General features: G+C 46.4%; 1 protein-coding gene across 1 annotated transcript in view; it reads left to right on the top strand.

The window, feature by feature from the left end:
- Window positions 1-24071, top strand: part of CLSTN1 (calsyntenin 1) — a 154419-nt gene that overhangs the window by 46113 nt on the left and 84235 nt on the right. The window contains exon 2 of the mRNA XM_032962242.2: window positions 2292-2414. Within this exon, the coding sequence (XP_032818133.1) occupies window positions 2292-2414 (123 nt within the window). The remainder of the gene's footprint in view (window positions 1-2291; window positions 2415-24071) is intronic.

Below are 24071 nucleotides of genomic sequence, written 5' to 3'. Positions count from 1 at the left end.
GGGGCAACGCTATTAACGGCGGGTTCGCTTGCCCCCGACATTTTTCGCCGTGGTGAGGTTGGACGAATATCGAGTGCCCTGATGTGTGCTCGTGGTGTAATGGTTGTTGTTGTTGTTGTTGTGGAAGCGGTTGTTGGTTAAGCTGCCGGTTAAAATATTCGTGTGTGCAGAATATGCGATTTATGAATTGGGGCGTCAAGGTGGCCATCTTATCTCCCTCGCCTGGTGTGTAGAATGTCGTGGGTAGGATCCCAACCATGACGCGCGCATATTTGGAGCTTGCATAATCTCCCCGCGGGTCGCGAGAATATTTCTCCCTCGACGTTTTGAATCGCCATTGCATTTGGAGTATTTGGCCGCTGTAAATTTCCTACGTGGTAAGCCACTTGGTTGAAGCGATCATTTGTGATGGCCAGGTCGCTTCTGAAAAAGAGCTAAGTAGCTCGGTGAGCCTTACTTGGTAAATAATTAAAATCGTTTTTTTAGATTTTGATTTAAAACTTTCGTGACTGCAGGAATTCAAATTCTGTGGTTCCTTCGGTAAAGTCACGTAGATAGAAAAAATAATAACAATAAAAAAAATATCCTGATGACGATTGCTCGTGGTTGCGATCGAAACGTCGTGATATTTTTATTATTTTTTTATTCACTTAATTTCATTATTATTATTATTTTTATTATTTTATCATTCTTTTTTTTTCTATCTACGTGACTTCACCGAAAGCACAATAGAATAGTTGTTTTTAGGTTAAGCCGCCTTGGACGCGGAACAACTTAATCGTTTTGAAAACGACGGGGGCCCAGATTGCAGTGACGCAGCAGACCGGTTCACCTTACACAAATCCCCCGACAAGTTTTGTGGATAGATTTAACTCAAGTCGCCTTCTTCAGGACGTGTCAGTTCATACATACGCGTAATAAACAAGCTAAGATATTTTACAACTTGGCCACACGCAGTTCATGCAAAGAACTGCAATGATTGTCCAGAATAAAGTGGCGCGGGGAAACTGCGTTTTGATGGTTTCGCCCTTGTTATGGATCATCACGATAGCCAGAGCCGTCCTTGCAATGCCACCAGCCGCTGCACTGTTACGCTGCTGTAAAGTGCACGACAAGCATGGCAACGCGTGGGGGAAGCAACCGCATCGGCCACGGTGACCTCTTGGTCTTGAAGGGTCCAACGAAATAAGCTGGCAATTTCTCAAGGCAGTGAGTGGAAACTGGAAAGAAAGTTTCGCGGTCTCAATCTATTTTCTGGTGGCACAGGTGTGATGGCGTCTCGAGCAGTATAATCTGCCTTCATTGCCGATTTTCATCAAGCAGCAGCAGCAGCAGCTGTTTCTGCCGCCACCAATGTGTTGCAAGACAAAAAAAAATGCCATTAATGGCTTCTATCATTACGAGGGATGATGCTGCTGTGGTCTAACGGTCAGCGCACTGGACTTGCAATCCAGAGGTGGCCGGTTCGAATCAATCTTAAGACGCGGCAGTTGAAATAATGGTTGAAAGTCTTTTTGTTAATCCCCCATAACCCACTCCCCCACCCCCAACACCTCTGTCCACCCAGCAGTGTCAATGGATACTCCCCAGCTCTTCCCGGTGTGGAAGAGGGGGCCAAAATACCCTCCAGAGGGGGGGGGGGGAGGGGCTATCTAGAGGTCCCTCTCTAGTGGAGAAGGCCCGTTCCACCAGCAGTGGTGTGAGCAGGCAATTGCAGGGCTGCGCCGTTACCACCTTCGTCACGGTCGCATTACAGCAGAGTTGTGTCTCACCCGAGAAGCTCCATAATGCTGACTAATCGTAATAATCAAAACACTGGACAGGTTCCCCTCGCTTTGTGTGTGTTAGGTTTGTGCGATTTTCGCGCTGTATATGCATGTGGTTAACTTATATGTTTTTACCCCAAATTCACTCGATGCGGATTTTTATTCGCTCAGATGCGGCTAATGCAGATGGACTTGGGACAACATTGTGTTCTGTGTGTATTCTGTGTGTGTTTGCGTGCTCTGGGTGTGTACTCTGTGTGTGTGTGTGTGCTCTGTGTGTGTGCTGTGTGTGCGTGTACTCTGTGTGTGTGCGTACTCTGTGTGTGTGTGTGTGTATATTCTGTGTGTGTGTGTGCTCTGTGTGTGTGCTCTGTGTGTGTGCGTGCACTCTGTGTGTGTGCGTACTCTGTGTGTGTATGCTCAGCAGGCCGCATCTACTACTGCTACTACCAACGTGTAGAGTGAGAGAGGGGGGGCTGTAATTGCCTCCTTTGTCATGTAACGACGCTGTGTTGTGTCTTCCAGTAAACAAGCACCGGCCATGGCTGGAGGACGTCTACCATGGCGTGCTCAAGGAGACGGAGCAGATCGTCATGATGGAGCTTCCCCTCATCGCCCTCGACAAGGACGCTCCGCTGCCCTACGCCGGTGAGACTTCCAGCCCAGCACGAGATTGGGTGGGGAGGGGGAGACTGTGGTGCGGTTGGGGTGGTAAGGGGAAGGTGGGGGGGGGGTGAATACATCGCAGGGGGCAAACAACACAGGAGAATCGATGCAAAACCGAAGCTCTGTAATATCCGCTTCTGCGGGCCGCTCTACGGGAGATCTGATTGGATGCTCGTTCTTGTGACGTTCTCTGCCGATGGCAAGATCTGGGGTGTGCGGGAGGTGGGGGGGGAAGAACCTAAAAGCGTAATTGGCTACCATGGGCCCCCGTTGAGTCGATGTTTGGTGACTTTCTCGTGGCACGCGAGCGATCTAATATTATTTCCCATGGCTTAAAGTATTTTCTGGCATCTGTTGTTGTAATAATAATTGCTACTCCCCCCCCCCCCCTCTTCTCTGGGAAAATTCACACAATGAGATGTTAATGCGTTGGCATTTGGGTGAGCTCATGTTTTGCATGAGGAAAAGTAAACAGTGAGCAAATTAAGCCATATGGGGAGCGTCTCGCACACCCCCCCCCCCCCCCAGCGTCGCTCGTTTAAATGAGACGTCTCGGTGGACGGCGTTCAACTCTTAACTCCCCGCACCACTCGATGCACCATCATAACTCGCTCTCGCAAATCGATTCAAAGAGTCAATTGATTTTATATGTTGCTCCCTTTTAATGGTGCTAAATTGGCATTCGTTGTCTGCTACATTTTTGTGCACGCTGAGAAATATTCACGTTCCTCGGAACATGAGAGCACCCGCCGTCTTGCACACTTTCAGCCGCACACGTGTTCCCTCGCGACGTGAATCGTCCAAATTCCAGATCGCGATTCGATTTGGGGAAAATCGGTCGTTGTAATTCATTTCCCCTTCATGGTACTTCTAGAATCTCCTAAGTTGACCGCTCGGTTTATCAGAACCTACTCGCAAAACATCACAACAATGTGCAGGAATTCAAAAATGACTCTCGCCCGTAAACCGCAAATCGTTGCGAGCATCGCGAGGTGCAATAATCGGTTCTCGTCAATTAATCGATCGGCCGTCACATGCCCCCACACACACACACACTGGCCCTTTGCTGTGCACCCAAATAATAAATCCATTCATTCGTCACCCACAGCCCTGTCTCAGGACCCCGGTGCTCGGCAAAAGCTTTGCTTGCGATCGCTGCGATTCTCAGGATCCATCGGCATCACCACTTTCCTGCCTCCGTGTTTGTTCACAGTTTGCCCAAACAATGTGAAGTGCAGAGGGGTGGGAGTGGGGGTGGGGGGTGGACAGCAACAATCCGAATAGAATCTTCTTTTGCATGAGGAGTAGTTCCAGGACGCGTAAAGAAATATGTTTCAATCTAGATTTAAGCGGCTTCCTAATAGCGGAGGGAAGAGCATTTCAGACGGCCGCAGAAGCTACATCTGAAAGCGCCACGATGCGGTGGCCGTCTTTGTTCGATGGCCAGACAAAAGCCGCTGCGAGGATGACCGGAGTTTGCGTGATCGTTTATGCTCCTTGACGGGATCAGCAAAAGTACTGTGGTTTCATTTGTGGCAAGCACTTTGTACACGCCACGTATGAAGCCGCACGTTTTGCCAGCTGTGAACTCGGAGGATGGGGAAGAGCAAAACCAAGTGTAAGGGAAAGCAGGGAAAGAATATGAAAGGATGCAAAAATAAGTAAAGGGAAAAAATAGTAAGGTGGATTGTCGGGATGAGATCACAAGATGGGGAGGGAGGTCAAATGAAGAGCGAATCATTGAAAGGGGAACCAACTCACAAAGAATATATCTTATTTAATACATCAAATGTTGTTCCACCATGGCAAGCCCTTTCACGGCCGTATGTTTTTACGAAGCCGTGCTCGGTTCCAAGGGGATTTGAGTGTCTTAGGATTAGTTGGAAATGCCCTCGGCTGTACAGTGTGTCTGAAGATTAGGATTAGACCATGACAACACATATCTGGGTGTAGTATATTTCATTGGCGGTGAACATCGCTGTGCCGTAAGATTGATATTTATAAAAAAATAATGATCAGTTTTATAAGTAAGTCAAGTTAAAATATTGTTCATAATTCTCACGAGATGCCCGATGATGGACATTTCGCTGATACGAGGGAGGTCTTGGTTTTTCAAGAAATTCGATGCGAATTTATCTCGGCATTCCTAGCCATGCCGATCTGTCTCATGATTTCATTTATGTATTGTTATGCCTATTGTCATCATCATATATTTTTTTTAAGTAGGCCAGCAATTAATGGAAAATATACCAAGCACACAGCATTTGCAGAGGAAATTCATATTGATTTTTGTCCATATACAAGTGGCCAGAGATATGCAGTTTAATATTCAATATCGTTCTCTCCTTTTTGAATCATTACATTGCTAGCAATTGCAGGCTGAGGGCCGCAGGACATTAGGACACAACCCTGGCTGCACATTTACAACCAGAAGCATGTTTTCCTGCGTCACGCGTTACTGTTTATCTGGCTTCCAAACTGCAATCTGAATGTTTATTTTTAACATTCCCCTTCTGCGGTACATAATCAAGCCTGTGTACATGTATATATGTCTACGTGTTGAACTTCTTTCGCATCGTACGTAGCCAACCGTGCGAATCAGAGGTGCTCATCCGAGGTATGTAAAAGTGTAGCCACGGGGAGAGTTTTGTGTTCAGATTTCTAAGCCATTCTAAACGCATGGAGTGGCACTGAGGGTGGCGCAGGGGGTGGCAGCACTGTTTTTAGCACCAAGAGCCGGGTAGAGACCTCGGTTCAAATCCCGACCGTGGCTGACGTCCATGCGAGCGATATCTAAACTGGTCTTGTACCCCCGACGCTTCAGCACCCCACGCTCATAGACGGCGTGATGAAGCATGGTCAAACAACTCCTGTAAGCATCGTGGCGTGTGGGGAGGCCTTCATCCGGAAGCAGTTTGGCAAATGGCTGAATAATTCGCAACGTTTTTTTTTATTTTTAAGCAATTGTCTTCCATGGGTCCACCCAATGCCACAGACGGGTGTTGCAGTCACCCAACAGGTGCACTTTCTGCCTTGTCTGTTGCTGCTGCTGCGTGCAGTGCATCGCATCGCACTGTTTTTTACCTCCTCCCCATTGCATAATCGGAAAACACGCTCGTAGCTGCGCGTGATTTGCATCTTAATGTGTGGGCTATGTGCATTTTTAATGTCCTGAAGTCATTCTTGAGCCAATTTCTCGCGATCCATTACAATCTGTGGGATAATGCCCCCCCCCCCCCATCTAAAACGAATGTTTGAAGTTAGTTTTGCTGCACGATGCGTATAATACGTAAGCAGGGGTCTGGGGAAATCACTAAAAGACAGCGCAGATTGCTCGCCCCTGCCACACGAACGGGGTTTCCGGTGCAAGTGTTCCTAAGTGTAGACTTGGGACTCTTGTTATGCTCTTGGGTCTGTGACTTGAAAGGCGTCTCTCTAATCTAGAACTAATCAGACGCATGTAAAAAAAATAACTTTCAAATATTGTTGTCCTTAAAATATAATGTTAAGCAAGCACCCATCAATTGTCAATTATTTGCCATTCTGTTCGACATTTTTTTTAAACGTGTTTTGGAATGATTTGCAAAACCACCAAGAATAAAAAAATATTTGTGCGATTTCAAAATATTCGTTTGGGTTGATGGGATTAAAAAAAAGGCCTGGCGAGAAATCTGTCTAGACACATCCTGTCAGGCTTACCACTTTCCAAAGTGATATTAAATTACTGAATTATAAGCAATTCAACAGATGGGTATTGCAGCAGTCACAGACTTGCCTGTACTCTGTGGGCCCTTGATTGGAGCCAGTCCCCATGTCTCACGGGCAAAGAGGACATGCATGCACTTGCACCAATAAATGAGCCCGACTGTTATTGCTTCTGAAAAGCATTCCCCTGTAACATTGTTTTGCCAACCACAAGACGTGTGTGCGATTAGCACGGTTGGCTACGTGAAAGAAGTTCAACGTGCATACATTCACCCATTCACTGACCCACTCGCTGACCTCGGTTGGCTACATACGGTGTGAAAGAAGTTCAACTTACATGCGTACCCACTCACTGACCGACTCACGGTTGGATATGTAGGGTGCGAAAAGTTCAACACGCATACATACACGCACGCACTCACTGATCCACTCACGGTTGGCTACGTACGGTGTGAAAGAAGTTCAACATACATGCATACTCACCCATTCGCTTACCTACTCGCTGACCCAGCCATGACGGTTGGCTATGTACGGTGTGAAAGAAGTTAAACATACATACATACGTGCCGGACCTGCGGACGCGTAACGCAATAACGAACGCGATGCTCAGCCTTAGCCAGACGATAGTTATCTTCTTGGTTCTTTCGGTAAAGTCATGTTGAAGGGAAACAATAAAATAATACAAATATAAAACAAAATTCTCACGACGTTTCGACTGCAACACAAGCAGTCATCAAGTGTGAAAACCAACGGCAAGAACATTTGAAAGAAGTGGCAGTTTATATATTTTTTTTAACGTTAGCACCACGGATAGAGATTTGACCGTTTGTTTAGATGGACGAGTCCATCTATGTTCGGAAAAGAGGAGGGGGGAGACGAAAAATGAATGTATTCTGTCTGAAAGCCACCGTAAGCGTGAACAATCAATTAAGACCCCGAAATGGTTTATCAAATCCTTCCAATGATTGCTAAGCCAGAATCCATCTTCTCGGTTGAAATTGTCTCTGTGTTTGTATATGTGGATAGCCTCATCCACATATGAGGCTATCCACATATACAAACACAGAGAAAACTTCAACCGAGAACATGGATTCTGGCTTAGCAATCATTGGAAGGATTTGATAAACCATTTCGGGTCTTAATTGATTGTTCACGCTTACGGTGGCTTTCAGACAGTATACATTAATTTTTCGTCTCCCCCCTCCTCTTTTCAGAACATAGATGGACTCGTCCATCTAAACAAACGGTCAAATTGCTATCCGTGGCGCTAACGTTTGAAAATAAATAAATACAAACCGCCACTTCTTTCAAATGTTCTTGCCGTTGGTTTTCACACCTGATGATGACTGCTTGTGTTGCAGTCGAAACGTCGTGAGAATTTTATTATTTTATATATATTTTATTATTTTATTGTTTCCCTTCAACGTGACTTTACCGAAAGAACCAAGAATATGAATCACTGCAGTCACGAAAGCTTTAAATCAAAATGCAGACGATAGTTTATTTTTGCGAGTGCAGTCGTAATGATGTTGTTAGGCAAAGCGGCGATGCACGTTGAGCACAGGTAACGGTTGTAAGGCAGTCGGAGAACACATTAGCGTTATCTGCTGCTGTCGGGTGGGAATCTTATACGCGCGAAGTTCATACACTTCGCCAAAAAATGGGCAGGAAATGCATTGCTTTGAAGGCGAAACTGCCGTTTGACAGTACACAGTTTGTGAAAAAATATATTATCCTGTCAAATGGCAGGTTTTCTTTTTAGGATGTAAAAAAAAAAACATTCCCGCTCTGCAATTGTGGCATCCATTCTCATTTTTAAAATCTTCGTTAGGTGACCATTTGCTTGAGAATGTATATAATACAGTTAATGATCAGCAAGGTGCTATTATTAGGGCTTTCAATTTTTCCAGCCTTCAGAGTAATCTGTGCAGCGCAGGCCATGCGAAGATGAAAAATGCATTGGGGCATTTAATCACCGTCGCGTCATCCTTCCTCCAGAGCTTGCTGAATCTGACAACGCAGTGGTTAACGTAATGGGATTTAGAATATATTTTCCGAGCGGTTTCATTACCGGTTCCACATTTCATTCTTAAATGGTGAAAATCTCTTCTTTCTGGTCGGGGCATCGTTCTGGGCGAGTCGTCGTCGTGGCCAGGACGGTTTATATTTGTAACACGGTTGTTCGTGTGTGGCTCCATAAAACGTGCTGCGAAACAGCTGATGATTCGGCTGTGTTGGCACAAGAGGAAAATAAAGGCCTAATTTTAGTGGGTACAAGTATGGAAGCGGGGTCATGACAGGTCAAAGCTGTATTTGCCTACATGACGATGGGTTCCACAGTCCCGAGTAGCGGGAGACGTTTTATAGCCTCCAACAAGAGGAGAGCAATCTCACAGTTTAAAAAAAAAGAGTTCAACAGTCCCAAGTGTATTGGCAAGACAGAGTAGCTGGTTGTTGTTGTTGTTGTTTTTATTAAAATTGGAATATTTTTAAGCCCAATTATGTAATTCGGATCACGACCGGTATATTTTTGTGTTTGAGCCACTCGCTAACATCCTTTTCTAGCCATGGAAGTTGTCAGGACGCAATTGTTGTGTCGGCTTTGCACAGCAGAAATTATATACAACATGCAATGAATGCAGCTTTTACGATCATCCACACGTAGAGGGGAAAAAAGGTTTGAGTATAGAGAGAGAGACATAGTCACAACAGTCCCATTTCTGCTCTACTTACGTCCCGATTGTCAGACATGTCATAACTTTTTTGACGTTGCAGTATATTTATTTCTGAAACTGTCAGTGATGCAATTGCCAAACCGACTTCAAACCCCCTAAAATGACTGCCGCCGTTAACTCATTACCGCACATGGACATTTATTATATACATATTTTTAAAAAAACTCTTAGGCATGAACACCGATTTTAAGTGGCCACTTACGTACGCTCATTTACCATGAGCATTTACTGTGTTCTCAATTACACGTTGCATGATTAAGTCACCTGATCACCCTTGGCGCAAGCTCATCATCACCACAATTCGGCACGATAAATCCACTGCTGGACGAAGGGCCCCCTCCCCCACCTTCTTTGCCATCTCTCATGCTGTAACAATCCGCCGAGCCAGGACCCGCGCGGCGGCTGATTTTTTTTTTCTCCATCGCTCCATCTCCTCGGCGGGCATCCTCTTGGGTGCGTTCCGTCTCTTGGCGGTGCAGCTTACCTTAATTTATTTACTCCAGCGGCTCATGCGCCTCGTGTGTTCACGAATGCCAACCTGAGAACGCATTCTTAACCACTTTCCCCGGGTGTTTTTTTTTTTATTATGGTCGAGGGATTTTGCACGGAATTGAGTTAAATAATGTCTCTCTTTTCTTTTCGAGCGTGATCGCCACTGGATATTCCGGGTGGTCCGACGAGACGATATGTTAGCAGCTGTCTCCGTGTGGCGTTTGGAAGGGGCTCGGTCCTGTCTTGGAGGAGGAGCTTTTGAGAGAGAGACGAATACTTGTGGGCAAATCCACATTGACGAAACAAGCCACAATGGTGAAAATGTACACGTTATAATCTTGATTTGAAGCTTTCGTGACTGCAGGAGTCCATACTCTTTGGTTCTTTCGGTAAAGTCACGTAGGTAGAAAAATAATAGCTCACGACGACGTTTCGATCGTAACACAAGCAATCGTCATCAGGTGGGACAACCAGCAGGTTTTTTTTGCTGTGGTTGTCCCACCTGATGACGATTGCTTGTGTTGCGATCGAAACGTCGTGATCGATTATATATATATTTTATCTACGTACCTGACTTTACCGAAAGAACCAAAGAGTATGGACACGTTCCTTTGACGCGCGCCAACCAACTGCATAATGAGAAGGCAGGAGTGGATTTTCGCCGTAAAACCAATTGAGCTACTCAGCTCTTTTCAAGGGGTGACCCCAGCCAGCGGATAAAAAAAAATAATGACATGAAGTAACGTTTGAATAACAAAATGTCCTCGGCGGCGATTATTCCACTTCTGGATGAAAGTCTCCCCAGGCCCCGTCGCCATCTCGTTGGCTCGCGATGTAACAACCCACCTCGATAGCCTTCGTAGAACTGCAGAAGCCCCGGACGATGCTTCGATGTTAAATTGCGTGATTATCAGGTTCTGTGTGCCGTGTACATGGTTGCCACCTCGGAGGCACTGCACAACATAAAACCGGGGACGTATCATGGGAAGACGTAGCACTGTAGAAGAATATCTCTGCAATACCCGAAGGGTCGACGGCTACCTCTATAATCATTTCGTGTGTGCGATTGCACAACTGACCAAACTGAGACTTAATGTCCCGGGAAAAACGTCCAGATTTCTAAGGACAGCTGCTGATCCAAGGGAGGGGTAAAAAACCAGAACAGGTGGCAACTCTAGTCCCATGCCGTCAATCTTTTTCCCATGGCATGGTGGACCCATACACCGTGGTATACCGCACAATAGCCACAACTGATAACAGTGGCATCTCCTTCCAGTGCAGAACCTAAGAGTGAAGATGATATCAAGGCCATACTCTTTGGTTCTTTCGGTAAAGTCACGTAGCTATAAAATAAAATAAATCACGACGTTTCGGGCGCAACACAAGCGTCCGTTATCAGGTGGAGAGCCTCCTTGTCTCGCAGTCTGTTAAAAGCTCTAACAGATGTGTGGAAACCCTCCCCCCGTAGAGGCGGTTCAATCTTGATTTGAAGCTTTCGTGACTGCAGGAATCCGTACTCTTTGGTTCTTTCGGTAAAGTCGCGTGGGTATTCAAATCGAGAATGATATCAAGGCTGAATGTACAGACTCACTGATTCACTTCAAGCACTTGACCAGTCGCCTGCTTATCCCCTCTTCTATTGCTACGACCATGGTTACTGTTCCCGTGTGAACTTCGCTCATGGATTCTTAGCACCCAATTTTTATGACTCGATCAACAAGATTGACCGTTTCGTCTCATCCACTGTGTTGAACCACCACACTGTGTTGAACCAACTGACTGTGTTGAACCAACTGACTGTGTTGAACCACCACACTGTGTTGAACCACCACACTGTGTTGAACCAACTGACTGTGTTGAACCAACTGACTGTGTTCAACCAACTGACTGTATTGAACCACCACACTGTGTTGAACCACCACACTGTGTTGAACCACCACACTGTGTTGAACCAACTGACTGTGTTGAACCAACTGACTGTGTTCAACCAACTGACTGTATTGAACCACCACACTGTGTTGAACCACCACACTGTGTTGAACCACCACACTGTGTTGAACCAACTGACTGTGTTGAACCACCACACTGTGTTGAACCACCACACTGTGTTGAACCAACTGACTGTGTTGAACCAACTGACTGTGTTGAACCACCACGCTGTGTTGAACCACCACGCTGTGTTGAACCACCACACTGTGTTGAACCAACTGACTGTGTTGAACCAACTGACTGTGTTGAACCACCACACTGTGTTGAACCACCACGCTGTGTTGAACCACCACACTGTGTTGAACCAACTGACTGTGTTCAACCAACTGACTGTATTGAACCACCACACTGTATTGAACCACCACACTGTGTTGAACCACCACACTGTGTTGAACCACCACACTGTGTTGAACCACCACACTGTGTTGAACCACCACACTGTGTTGAACCACCACACTGTGTTGAACCAATGGACTGTGTTCAACCAACTGACTGTATTGAACCACCACACTGTGTTGAATCACCACACTGTGTTGAACCACCACACTGTGTTGAACCACCACACTGTGTTGAACCAACTGACTGTGTTGAACCAACTGACTGTGTTCAACCACTACACTGTGTTGAACCACCACACTGTGTTGAACCACCACAATTGTCTTTATGCGTCTTCCCTCCCACTGCTCGATTTTGGAATTCCCCCTCCTCCAATCGTCGATCTCCCCCCCCCCCCCCCCAGCTCTCACCATAAGGAAATCCTGCTCCATTCAAGAAACACGTGACACTTTTCTACCACAAAATGAACAGCGCTGTCCGTTGCTGGCCGCTGGACATTTTCACACATTTGGGCCTCCTGTGCTCAGCAATTATTTAAAAGAATAAATGACGCCGGGCCAAAGATTTAACGAAGGTGATGTTTTGTAATCAATAAGCATTTAATTGTGGCCCTGTGCTGTCTGGGCTGCACTGGAGAAAAACTAAAACTACTCAACTGTTTTTTTTATTTAACCAGGTAAGGCCCACTGAGCTTCAAAGCTCTTTTTAATAAGCGACCTGGTCACAAGTGATAGCTCATTCAAGTGGCCTATCACGTGGAAATTTATATCGGCCAAATACTCTAAACGCGTGTTGATTCTAAACACGGGGAGAGAGAGAGACGCGCAAAATTCCAAATATACAGCGGGCATCAGGTTTGGGATCGAACCCATACCAGGTGAGGTCGTTACCATCTCGCCATCAAAGTATTGACCCAGCAGAGTCCTCCCCGTCACGCGATGTAACGAGTCTGCAAAAAACATTAAATTAATGGATTGGGGCCCACGTTTTTAGTGGCTCTGAGCGACCAAATTGCGTGCCACAGATTGCAGTGTCGGTCCTCTCGTTGTTTCTGTCTCTCGCTCGCGCTCTCTCTCTCTGCCACATGCATTATGCATTTGTACTGGGCCACACATAGCTGATGAGATTAACCCGTAATCATTAACCGTGTCGACAGTGCAGCAAACGTGGTTTTTTTTATTGTTCAAAATGATTGCACAGACTCTGCTTAATTTGACCAGTCGTAAGTATCATTCGATATGCATCGCTCTGTTTTTGTCGAATCTGTGTGCGGAAATTTCTGTTTATCAGTTTTGACGGCTTGGAAAACTGTCCAACTTCGTGAGTCTCAATATTCTCGCTGTTATCACCACGGTTATTATTTTGAATAATATTTAATTCGCTTTTTTTCATCTCATTTGATGGAATATATATACACCTCGTGGGAGAAGTAAAATGGTGTTGAGAAGTGTATATTAAAAATAGGTGAGCAGCGGTGAACCGAGTTCATGTTCCCAGTCGTGGATAACGTCCGTCGCGAGTCCTATCCGAACCAGTCCTGGGCCCGCATCGTTCACCAACTCGAATGACCAGTCTGGTGAAGTATGGTCAAACAATTCTGCGTTGAAAATTCATGGCATGGGCAGGCTTCATCCAGCAGTGGATGGCCAAATGGCTTATTGTTCCTTTTTTATAATAATGACATTGTTATAAAATATGTTTTCCGCTATTTGCTGTATATTTTCTCCATACATTTGCCTATCAATGCAGTATACTCACACTCTGCCCTGTTTTCGTGAGGGGGGGTGTAATAAATAAAAATTAATTGATGACTCTTTACGCACCTCACCGTCATTACGACAGACAGAATTGCGAATGAGCGTGTGACTACGTCGCATATCCGACCGTGACATATCAGCCCATGACCGATTAGCTGCACGCGCACCAGGTGCAGTGTCTAGGCTTGGCGTGACTTACATCCTTCTCTAGACGTTCACAACATATGCCCCCCTTTTAAAGTATCCACCTCTCTACCGATTCATAATTGATCTTTGGGTTCGTTAACGTCAGTAAAAAGTGCATGCCGTACACCCTCCTCCAAGGCCGTAATTATAATATATATTGGGGGGGGGGACACACATCCCCCCCCCAATATTCAAATATGCTTCAAATGTCCCCCCCCCAATATTGCTATTAAAAATAATTGCTATGCTATGTAATAAAAAAAAACTATTTTCTAAAGCTTGGCCACAATATCTGGACTTGCCTTCATATAAATCAATGCATAGATTTATGTTCATATGATTGTGGTTATGGTTGTACTTTATTAATCCCTAATCTCTGCCATTACATACAATGAAACAAGAAATGGACAAAAAGTAAAAGCAGAGCAATGTAATACAATACACCATTAGACATTATTGTGTACAAAAAAAAAACATCCTATGTGTTAGTGATTTTTTAAATATTTTAGGCAGGAAATGAGTTTTTTAAAATTTAGACATTTTTTCTGGGTTGGGACCCCCAGACACCCTGGAAGATTTGTTCCCCCCCCCCCTCAATGTTGACTCCATGGCTACAGCCTTGCCCTCCTCCGCCCGGTGCAGCCAATTAACCCTTTCCGAGACGGCAATGCATTGGCCACGTTCGTTCATCACGTGACAACTTTATTCACTGGCCGTGCGGGGTGGAAAGGGGGGGAGGGAGGGAGGGTTTTTACAACGCGTGCTTCTTTGACTCCGCGCTCTCCGACCCGCCCAAAAAATCTATCGTGGAATCGTGATTTCGGTCACGAGAGCCGCACGCGTGTTCTAGTCACCCCCTGCGCTTCCGTCGCCAGCGAGTCGAATCCAGTGACCCGGCTCTCCAAGGTGGTCCAGACGTATTGTAACCCCCAATTAATTTACCCCTAAAAATATATATATATCCTTCGCCTATTCATTTCTGTTTTGAACTAACCTTTAAAGAAATTTTCTTTTTTTTTTTACAATTAAATGAGAGGGGTCACAAGACATCTCGACCACCCTGTACTATATTTTTGCTTGCCATTTTATTAAGAATCCCAAAGCGGCGTTTGCGGGGGGGGGGGACGAGCGGTTGGGGGCACGCCGGGGGGGGGGGAGGGGGATGTCACACGACGCTTTAAACAAAGCTCGCTTTGCGTGTCCGTCCCCCGTGGGATTTGAATAATAAAAGCACCTTTGTGCGACCGGACGGCCCGTGCGACCGAGCGAGCGATTCCTGGTGCGCGTCTGCCGGCGGCTTTCTGGCGTCTGGAGCCTCGCGTTGACGCCGGGCTAATGCGGAGACCCTGCGTTGCACCCGCAGCTTGCGCTCGTAAGTAGCTTAGCAGCAGAGATTTGCGAGTCCGCAACGCTCCAGCCCGTGGATTAATGAAAATATAAATGTATATATGCGCACCAGTCAAGTATGTCCAAAGGCAGCTTTGGCGTTTCATTAACGCGGTCCAATGGCGAGATTTTGAGTCATCGGGGGTCTGTCTCTTCGGTGTGCGATAAAGGACGTGGAGAGAGAAGGAGCTCCACTCCGTGGGTTGAAATTTGTTTTAGCTCCGAAATTACGATCGGCACGAGAGGAAATTCGCTTCGCTTTTTATTTATTCCCCCCCCCCCCGCCCTTCCCCCCGCCTTAAGATATTGACTCTGGAGAATATTTTTGGCGGCCAATGAGCAGGCACGCAAAGGCACCTTCCGCGAGCGAGGGGCACTTTCTACACGCGTTTAACCGCCGCGTTCATCACGTCCACTGTGGTGGACCGTGATCATTATGCAGTGGGGGGGGGGGAGCCACACGTGTGTCGCGTATGAAATTCTACGAGAAGGTTTTCGGCACCGGTGAAGCCTTCTTTGACTCGTACAGTCACCTTGCACCAACGATAAAGACTTTTAATGTTTTAACAATTTCTGCATGACCCACGTCAAGTTGCGTGTTTCCACTCATTTGAGTGTCGGGTGGTGCACGTATCCTGTTTGCAGCACCGAGTCAATTGTGGACATTCCACATTCCTATGGCAGAGACGGCAGAGAGTTTTCTATGTAACGACCACTCCCGATGACCACACAAAGTGGGTGCATATTTCATTGACCCTGGTGGAATAAAGGGCCCACTTCATCACCAAGCTGGATTGGAACTTGTAACGTTCTGAATGCGAGCAGCAACACCCATTCTCGAACGTAATTGTTCTGAACAATTAATGTATCCGTCATTTCAGCTAGGATATAGTCTTTGATTTTTTTGTTTTAACACACTCTAAAAAAATGCGGAAAGCAGCGTGGAGAGAAACATGCTTTTAGAATTGCAATGAGAGACAGACAGAGCAACACACGGTATCGGTAACATACGCAGGCTACGTACATAATTATTTCTAATTCTTCTGAGAAGTAATTGGCCTTAGATAGGAGCCGTCGAGAGATGGAGTGGCAGCCGAGGAATGGAACGCATCAGAGAGGACATCCAGCGGAGAGATGGAGCGATGGCATCACCTCGTGTGAAGGTGCTAGGTGGATCGTTACATCAGCACCTGCCCCTACAGTCTGTTAAGGCTATATGGGGGATCTTTGATCTTTGTTACATCGCAGGATCACGTGAGGCAGCGATAGCTTGAGGAGGCCTTAATCCAGCAGCGGGGATGGATCATGACTGCTGGGTAATGATGACGATGGTGGGAGCATCGGACTCCCAATTCATGAAATTGGGAGTTCAAATCCTGGTCAAGGTTGACCTGTGAGGCCAATGAAATGAACACCATCTGGCGAGCACCATTGTTAGGTGGCTAAAAGTGGTTGACCTCTGGACAGACTGGTCACTGCAGTAGAATTGTGGGTTTAACAAGACATTGATTCATCGATTAATGTAAATGTTTTAGCTCACGGTAAATAGATTGAATTGGGTGTGTAAAATGCATGTTTTATAATTATATGTTGAATGTCATGGGTTTACGTCACCCCTGCATCCGCGAGATGCTCTCCAATCAAATGAAATATTTTAATAAATATTGAAAAAATTTGCTTGCTCACGCCACTGCTGGCAGAAGATCCCTCCTCGAGAGGGATCTCTAGACAGCCCTTCTACAGAGGGCATTTGTCCTTCGCTTTCATGGTGGCCAAATGTTTTTTAAAAAGGCATAGGAGTTACTCTTTGGTTCTTTCGGTAAAGTCACGTATAAAAAATAAAATAAATTAATTTAAAATAAGTTTAATTAATTTATTTTCTTTCTACGTGACTTTACCGTCACGAAAGCTGCAGATCAGGCATAGGAGTGTACCCACATTTTACCCCACCGCATGGGACCTGGCAATCGACCAGCTGTGGCATACCCAATTATGCTGCTGGGTGAACAGTGGCGGTGGGATTTTATAAACATTGCTCCGTAGCTTCAACTGCCATGCCAAGAGATTGAGTCGAACCGAGGGCCTCGAGATGGCGAGTCCAGTGTGATGACCATTCCACCCTGGGGGAGCAGCTCTCCACTCCAAATGTAAAATTTCCACCAATGGCCAAGGACTGCCAATGAATAAAAAGCGTGACCTCGCAGGTCATCAGGGCGCAGAGACAATTACACTTTGGCTCGCGTCACTTTTAAGTCAATTTATTAGTGGGTTTTTTTATTGCGATCACGGACCCCCCCGTTGAGGATTTCCGGTGAAGCTCGTTCAACCTTGCCACATCTCGTCCCCGGTGAGGATAATGGGGCATGGAGAGCCGCGGACGTCCCACCGAACAAATGGAATGACAGCAACCCATCGGCTGTGTTGGTGAACGGCAGGCGAGATGATGACCGTCGATATGGTTTTCATTCCACGATTCAAGTGTCTCTCCCCCCCCCCCCCGCCCTCTCCCCAAAAACACAAGAAATTGGCGATGTGTCACAAACAGCATGCGAGCGTTCGGCACACTTCATCGAACTCGCGTGGCTTCAGACCTCAGGTGGTCTCCGGATTCTCCTTTTCGCTGGGCACCAATAAACGCACGGCTCCCTTTTAGTGTGATATTTCAAGATGGCTTCTCGCGGCGCAGAAGCAGTTTCAAGATATTGATTCACCGTGATTTCGCGCGCACGTCTGAAATTATTACATCGAGAGAGGGTTTTTGTTCACTCCCCCAACCCTCCCCCCAATTGCTTCTCTTTTCATTGCTTTGTCCGTACCTGCTGGGCAATTCAAATTTGACAGGGAAATCTCAATTTATGTCAGCGATCTCTCTCCCAGTACACACACATGTCCCGTTTTTTTTTATTTTCTCAGGCTCCAAAAGGTTAATGTGTTTTTTTCTTTGCTTCTTAAGGCGTTATTCCAAATGAGGTTTGTTGTCATTCCTCACTCCTGGAGGATTTCGCTTCCAGAGAATTGGAGACTTCACACGTCTGTGCTCGGGTTGTAATGCGTGGGCGATTTTGTGTGTGTGTGTGTGGGGAACCGGAGTGTGTGTATGCATGTTGATCTTTAACATCGTGCGTAGCCAATCGTGATAATCGGAGGTGCGGGAGAAGGACGACAAAGTAAACACAAAAAGCAGTTCAAAATAAATGCGTTTTCAATCTAGATTTTAAAAGTGCACAGCTCCAGTGGCTTTCTGATATCGGAAGGAAGAGCGTTCCAGACGGCTCCAGAAGCGCATCTGAAAGTGCGCGATGCGATCTCTGTTCGATGAACTATCCAAAAGCCACTCCGATGATGACCGGAGATTGCGTGGTAGTTTATCCTCCTTAACGAATTTAACGCTACGAACCCAGTGACTCGAGTTCGATTGTCTCTCACAGCCAACACCAGTGACGAATATCTGAACCGGTCCTGGGCCCTCCCCTAGGCCAACTCAGCCTTAAACTGGTACCTCGTACTATTGTGTAAACATCGCCACTCGGGAGATAAAAGGCGGCTTGGTGTGGCACTGGCCACCCACCGCCTCGTGTGCAGTGCCAGCCTTCAGAGGAGGTCGCTAGCAGCATTGGTCCCAGTTGTCTATTGAGGCTATACGGGGGATGTTTGGCTTTCATAGATCATAGATATCACAAGTTGCTGCAGAAAGCTATTAAACGTCTGTCACATTTCTGACTTGAGCTGCGCGGTTGTAAAATAAAGTACCAGAGATATGAGAGGGCTCTCATTCTTTCTGCAAGCTATTGTTCCGCATCGGTCAAGAAATGTCAGGAGAAAAAACGCAATCCATTGTCCCCGATTTGAACGAATTCAATATTTGCAGAACAACTGCAGTGCCCAGCACTTGGCAGGGAAAGCAGTAACGAGTGGATTAAATTAGCGCTCATCTTGGCTCATTCATGTGGACAGATAGCTCCAATACATTCATTCATGAATGAACAGGGCCTCACCTTGGCCACGTATATAATTGTGCGCGGGTCAACCTCAAAGTGAGGGATTTTCCCGCTCGGGCGAACGTCGCACCGGTGCTTGTCCTCCCGTTTTTACATCCCTGGGCCAGCGGTGGAAAATTCCACGTCGCTCTGGTGAGCGGGAAAAACTATTCCCATAGGACGGGGGGGGGGGGGGGTGGGTGGGGGGGCTCGGCAAATCTGCGGCCCCGGAGGTGCAAGCGGCGCTCCTAAGGGCCAAAGGCTTTGCGTGACGTTATTTATTAAGGAGCCACCGTGTCTCGTGTTAGCATGCATTGTGGCTCGTAGGACAACCCACTGTTGGCTTCACCAAACAAAAGTGGTACTTATTTAATCGACCCCCCCCGCCCCCCGGAGAGAGATGACGGCCTGGGTCGACGACCAATCTGGATTTCAGCTCCCGCAGTCCTTGCGACCGCGAGCCGCTCGCTCGACCGCTGAGCTACCTCGGTGCACGATGGTAATAGTTCGGGCTTTGTGATGATCATAATAATACCTCATGGGACCTTCCTTGCCAGTCTCAGAACATGTTTGTTTGCATGTTCACCACGAGTATATGTGAATAATGCGGACAAGATTCCTTGCAAAAGGTTTCAGTTTAGTGTTTTACCATCGTAACACAAACTGTTTTATTGCCAGAAAGGGTAAAACCTATTATTATGCAATAATAATAATACCGTCAAGCCTGAACCATTATGGCTCATCACACATTCAGCACTTGGTTGTAGCAGAAATAATTATTCTTAGCCGGTATGGAATTCAAACCAATGTGCATATAATGACAACGGTGATGTCCTGTCTCGTCGAGGTGGATTCAATCGCATTACCCTCCCCCCTTACGACACTCGCCAGAATTTCAACGAATTATCACAATCCAGGGTTGTGAAATTGTTAATTTTCAACATTGTGGCGAACATATCGGTCTCTAGTGGCTGTGGGGTTCATAAGAACCCACAGCGTAGAACCTATGCCGATGTAAAAGGATCCGTCTTCCTCGTGCAATTGGGTGCCTGTTTCGTGAGATTGGGGATCTATAGTCATCGATGAATCAATGCATCACGGCAGCCCTGGTGCAGAGTGCACCGTGCCACAATCCTATACATCCGTGTCCTCTCGTGGCTGCGTCCCGATGTGATTGATGCCCACGCGGTAGGGCTCGACTTCAGCTCGGTCTGGCCCACAAAATATTTCCACATCCTGCACACCACATCCAGTATCCATCTCGCTACGACTGACTTCCCATCGCGTGCCAAAAGTGACCCGGAAATATATTCGGTGGAAAATAAAGCCCTGACCCATGGTGGGCTTTTTTTAAAAATATGTAGATAAAAACAATGTTTATGCAATGCTTAGTGCTACATCTATACCATTGCTTTAACATAATTGGTTTTGCCTCATTAAACCGATTTACATGAGATAATTTCAGTTGAATCACCAAAATAAACACGCCATTTTAACTTGTGTGTGGATTTAAACGGACATAATTGCGGTAATTTTTATTTGTGTCTGCATTAATTACGAGCCTTGAAAATAAAAATCTGCGGCCGGGAAATCGCTCATCCTGCTGCGTTTAAGTGGCGAGTTCCGCGGAATTTGAATCTGATTGGATTCCTTGCGAATCACTTTTTCGGGTGCCCGTGGTTTCCACCTTTTTAAAGGAGTGTGCGATGGGTGCTGCCCCTCCTACTCTGTGGACCAGAGGTCACTTAAAGGGATCTCAGAGGTTAGGGTTGAAACCTTTCCTGGTTTGCTGCAAGGACGCGCGGCCTCTTTTGGGGGTAGCCAGCTATCCTGGGAAATCCGTACATTTAGACCCGGGGCGTTCACTCCTGGCTTTGTTAGTTGCATAAGAACACACCACTCTAGAGGGATGCATTTCAGAATCAGAATCTCTACTCAGGCTTGAGGAATCCAACGAGCTATGAAGCTCTTTTTCACATGTCCAGTAGGACACTTGCACACAGTTTTCCCCCACTTCTGCTATCGTTCCCACGATATTCTGTGGTTTACTTTCTGGCAGCCGTACTCCGATGTAGTTCTGCGATATCCAGATGTAGTTGTTCAGCAGGCCGTATTCTTAACACCAACTCTGCGGTGGATATCCAAATGGGTACTTCGTCACTGGACGGCAAGTGGAATACAGTCAGGATAAAAGTGGGTGGATATGACAATCGAGAAATTAATCTATTTATTGTTTACCCTTTACCATTCCGAGACGTCTTACAAATTGGTGGGTGGGTCCCGTTTACTGCTGAATCTCAGGACACGCAAGCGGTTCAACGTAAATTTTATTTAGAGGCATAGCGCCGCTGTTTTTAAAGACATTCTGCTCACCGCAGAGAACTGTAGCGGCACGACCACACTCTACGATACCCTGCGTCAAACCGTGCCGCACGTCTTCCCGCATGACCTTGTGGGAGCCTCGGTACCCGTACAGTTATTTAATTAAAATGTTCTTCCGGTTCCTTTTCGATGAGGTAAACGTATGTACGCATACGTCATCGGAACAGAATCCGAAGAAACACCGATGATGTACACGCACGTCATCGGAATGGGAAAGGGTTAAGAAATGTATATATATATTTTTTGAAACGGCACGTGGCATGCAAAAAAACAAGTACAAAAACACGTGGTAGAGTAGAGATGGAGAAAGTAGGTGTGTGCGATAGGGCGAGCGTAGAAGGGGAGTGAGTGTGGGGGCAGGGATGTGAAAGAGATACGAGCCCGAGAAGGGGGCAGTTTCGGTTTACTGAGAAAGCTAAAAGGGCTTTGGATGACATGCTAGAATGGCTACGCTGAATGCACACCAATGATCACAGCTCCACAAGCCTAATGCTTGGTGCTTTTACCCCTGATGGCTTGCCTGGCGAAAGCCCTGCCCAGCCAATAAACGTTGTGTTGTCTGACCGCCTGGCCCTCTCTCCGCCTTGGCTCACCATCTCAACACTGTATAGCCCCCTTACCCTCCTCCTGTTTGATTAATCTATTTTGAAGGAGTCTCGTACGAGACGACAGATAACAATAACCGAAAGAATTCAGAAGAAGAAGAATGGTAATCGTCTCCTTTATTTTAGTTCATCTACGAAAGCCTCATTGAGCATCAACGATACTTTTTTCGCGTGTGCGTGTTCACGAGAGTCATTGCTTGGGACGTTTGCCCGATTCCCCACGGAGTGTTTCACTCTGTGAGAGGACACCCGAGTAAGTGGAGAAACGCCGTGGATGTGAAGGAATAATGCAAGAAATTATTGGTGTGTGGATAGGTTACCGAGGTATTTTGCTGCACAGCAATCTATTGGTGTTCTCTCTTAGCCTGAGGAGGCTTTGGTGTCTCATGCGCATGATGACATCAGCGAGATTTACCAACCTTGCCTCCAAAGCTCAGGATCATAGGGTTACATCTCACCTTTTTTTTTTGCTTTGTAGTGGTGGGAATGTGCTAAGGTCAAACGTTAATGGCCATAACATCCACGGTTGTGGGCCACAAGCCTCGTGTAAAATGCACCTCACATGTGGCATATTGAAACCCTGTGCCCCTCTGATCAGCATGCACGGCAGCCTAGAGAGGCACGCTGTTGGCGCAGGTTGTTACACGTAAATAACGCCCTTGCTCAATTGAATTATTCATTAATTGCATTGAAATGCACGCGCACAACCTTACTTGCGCCCTCTGAAATTAAGGGGGCCATAATTGTGCGTTCCAGATCAGCGGTTATTGAAACTCTGGTCTTTAGGCCACAACGCCATCAAGCTCTCCAGTTCCAGTAAATTTGCCATTCCCATGCAAATGAGATTATGTGCATTACGTATGTCTGGCTGATTGGTGTACATGCGATGCTTGACCCGGTTCGTGATAACCGAAAAACTGTAATGGCCTTGGCCAGCCATTTTCGGCAGATAATATAAATCTCACCGCAGCTCGAATACTTATCAAAAGTGAAGGTGCAGCCCTGAAAATACTTGGTCATGCCGTCATGACATAGGAGCTTCCCCTGTTTTTGGCCTAATCTTTCACACCAGCTGGAACGTCTTGGAAGAGGTGGGGATACCCACACTTTACTCCACCGCACGCTATCTGTCAATCAACCTAACTGCGGCGCAGCCATTTATCCCCCGCTGGACAATCATATAGTCGGGGCTTAATTTTGGGGCGGGTTTGTCTGGATCGGCGGCACAGAAATTATTTCCGCATCCGGCACACCGCGTGGCTATTCAGTGACGGGAGCCACCTTACTCCATTCTACCAGCGAACCGGAACAAAACGCTTCGCGAGATATTTAAGCCTTGCAGGTACGGTGGTTATAGGGTGCCCAGGTATAATAAGATATATTGTTTAAAGGACATTTTAGGGCAGCGCCACAATCCCCGGGCAGAGCCATTGTTCGTTTAAACGATGGGCGCATGCAATCTCACGTCTTCATCTTGGGAGCATCTGTTTGGCAGCGACCGGTGGCGTCGTTGCGTTTTAATTAAAAACGCAACGCTGTAGCCACAGTTGCTGGGGGCAATGTAAATAGGTCCTGGCTGTGAGAAGCCACCGCCTGCATTTGTGAACCTAATTCTCAATTGATCCGTTTAAGCCATGTTATTATATATAGTACGTGTTTTGATGTACAGTGCACGACGAAACCAAGCTATAGACATTTAGAATAGGCATTTTATACGCTTTGGTTCTATTCGGTAAAGTCATGTAGGTAAAAAAAAATGAAAATAAAAAATAAAAATCACGACGTTTCGGCCACAACACGAGTGGCCTTCATCAGGTGAAGGGACCAAACTGTCTAGAGGACAGCGTTGGAGTCCAGAAAGCCAAGCGCAGGTCGCCTCCTTTTATTTTCATTTTTTTTTATTTTACCTACGTGACTTTACCGAATAGAACCAAAGAGTATGGATCCTTTCAGTCACGAAAGCTTTGAATCTAGAATAGGCATTTTATTTAAGAAGCTGTTAGAACCTGATGAGCTCTGAATCTTTTTTTTTGACAGCTGTCGAGCCCCAGCCGCTCTGCAATAATGGAAACTCGCTGAAGTACTAGGA

The sequence above is a fragment of the Petromyzon marinus genome, chromosome 28 (genome assembly GCF_048934315.1).
Source record: "Petromyzon marinus isolate PM22_M1 ecotype Great Lakes invasive population chromosome 28, UKy_Petmar_22M1.pri1.0, whole genome shotgun sequence".
Taxonomy (NCBI): Eukaryota; Metazoa; Chordata; class Hyperoartia; order Petromyzontiformes; family Petromyzontidae; genus Petromyzon; species Petromyzon marinus.
Note: the sequence above shows the minus strand (reverse complement) of the source record. Positions and strands in the feature narration are given on the sequence as shown.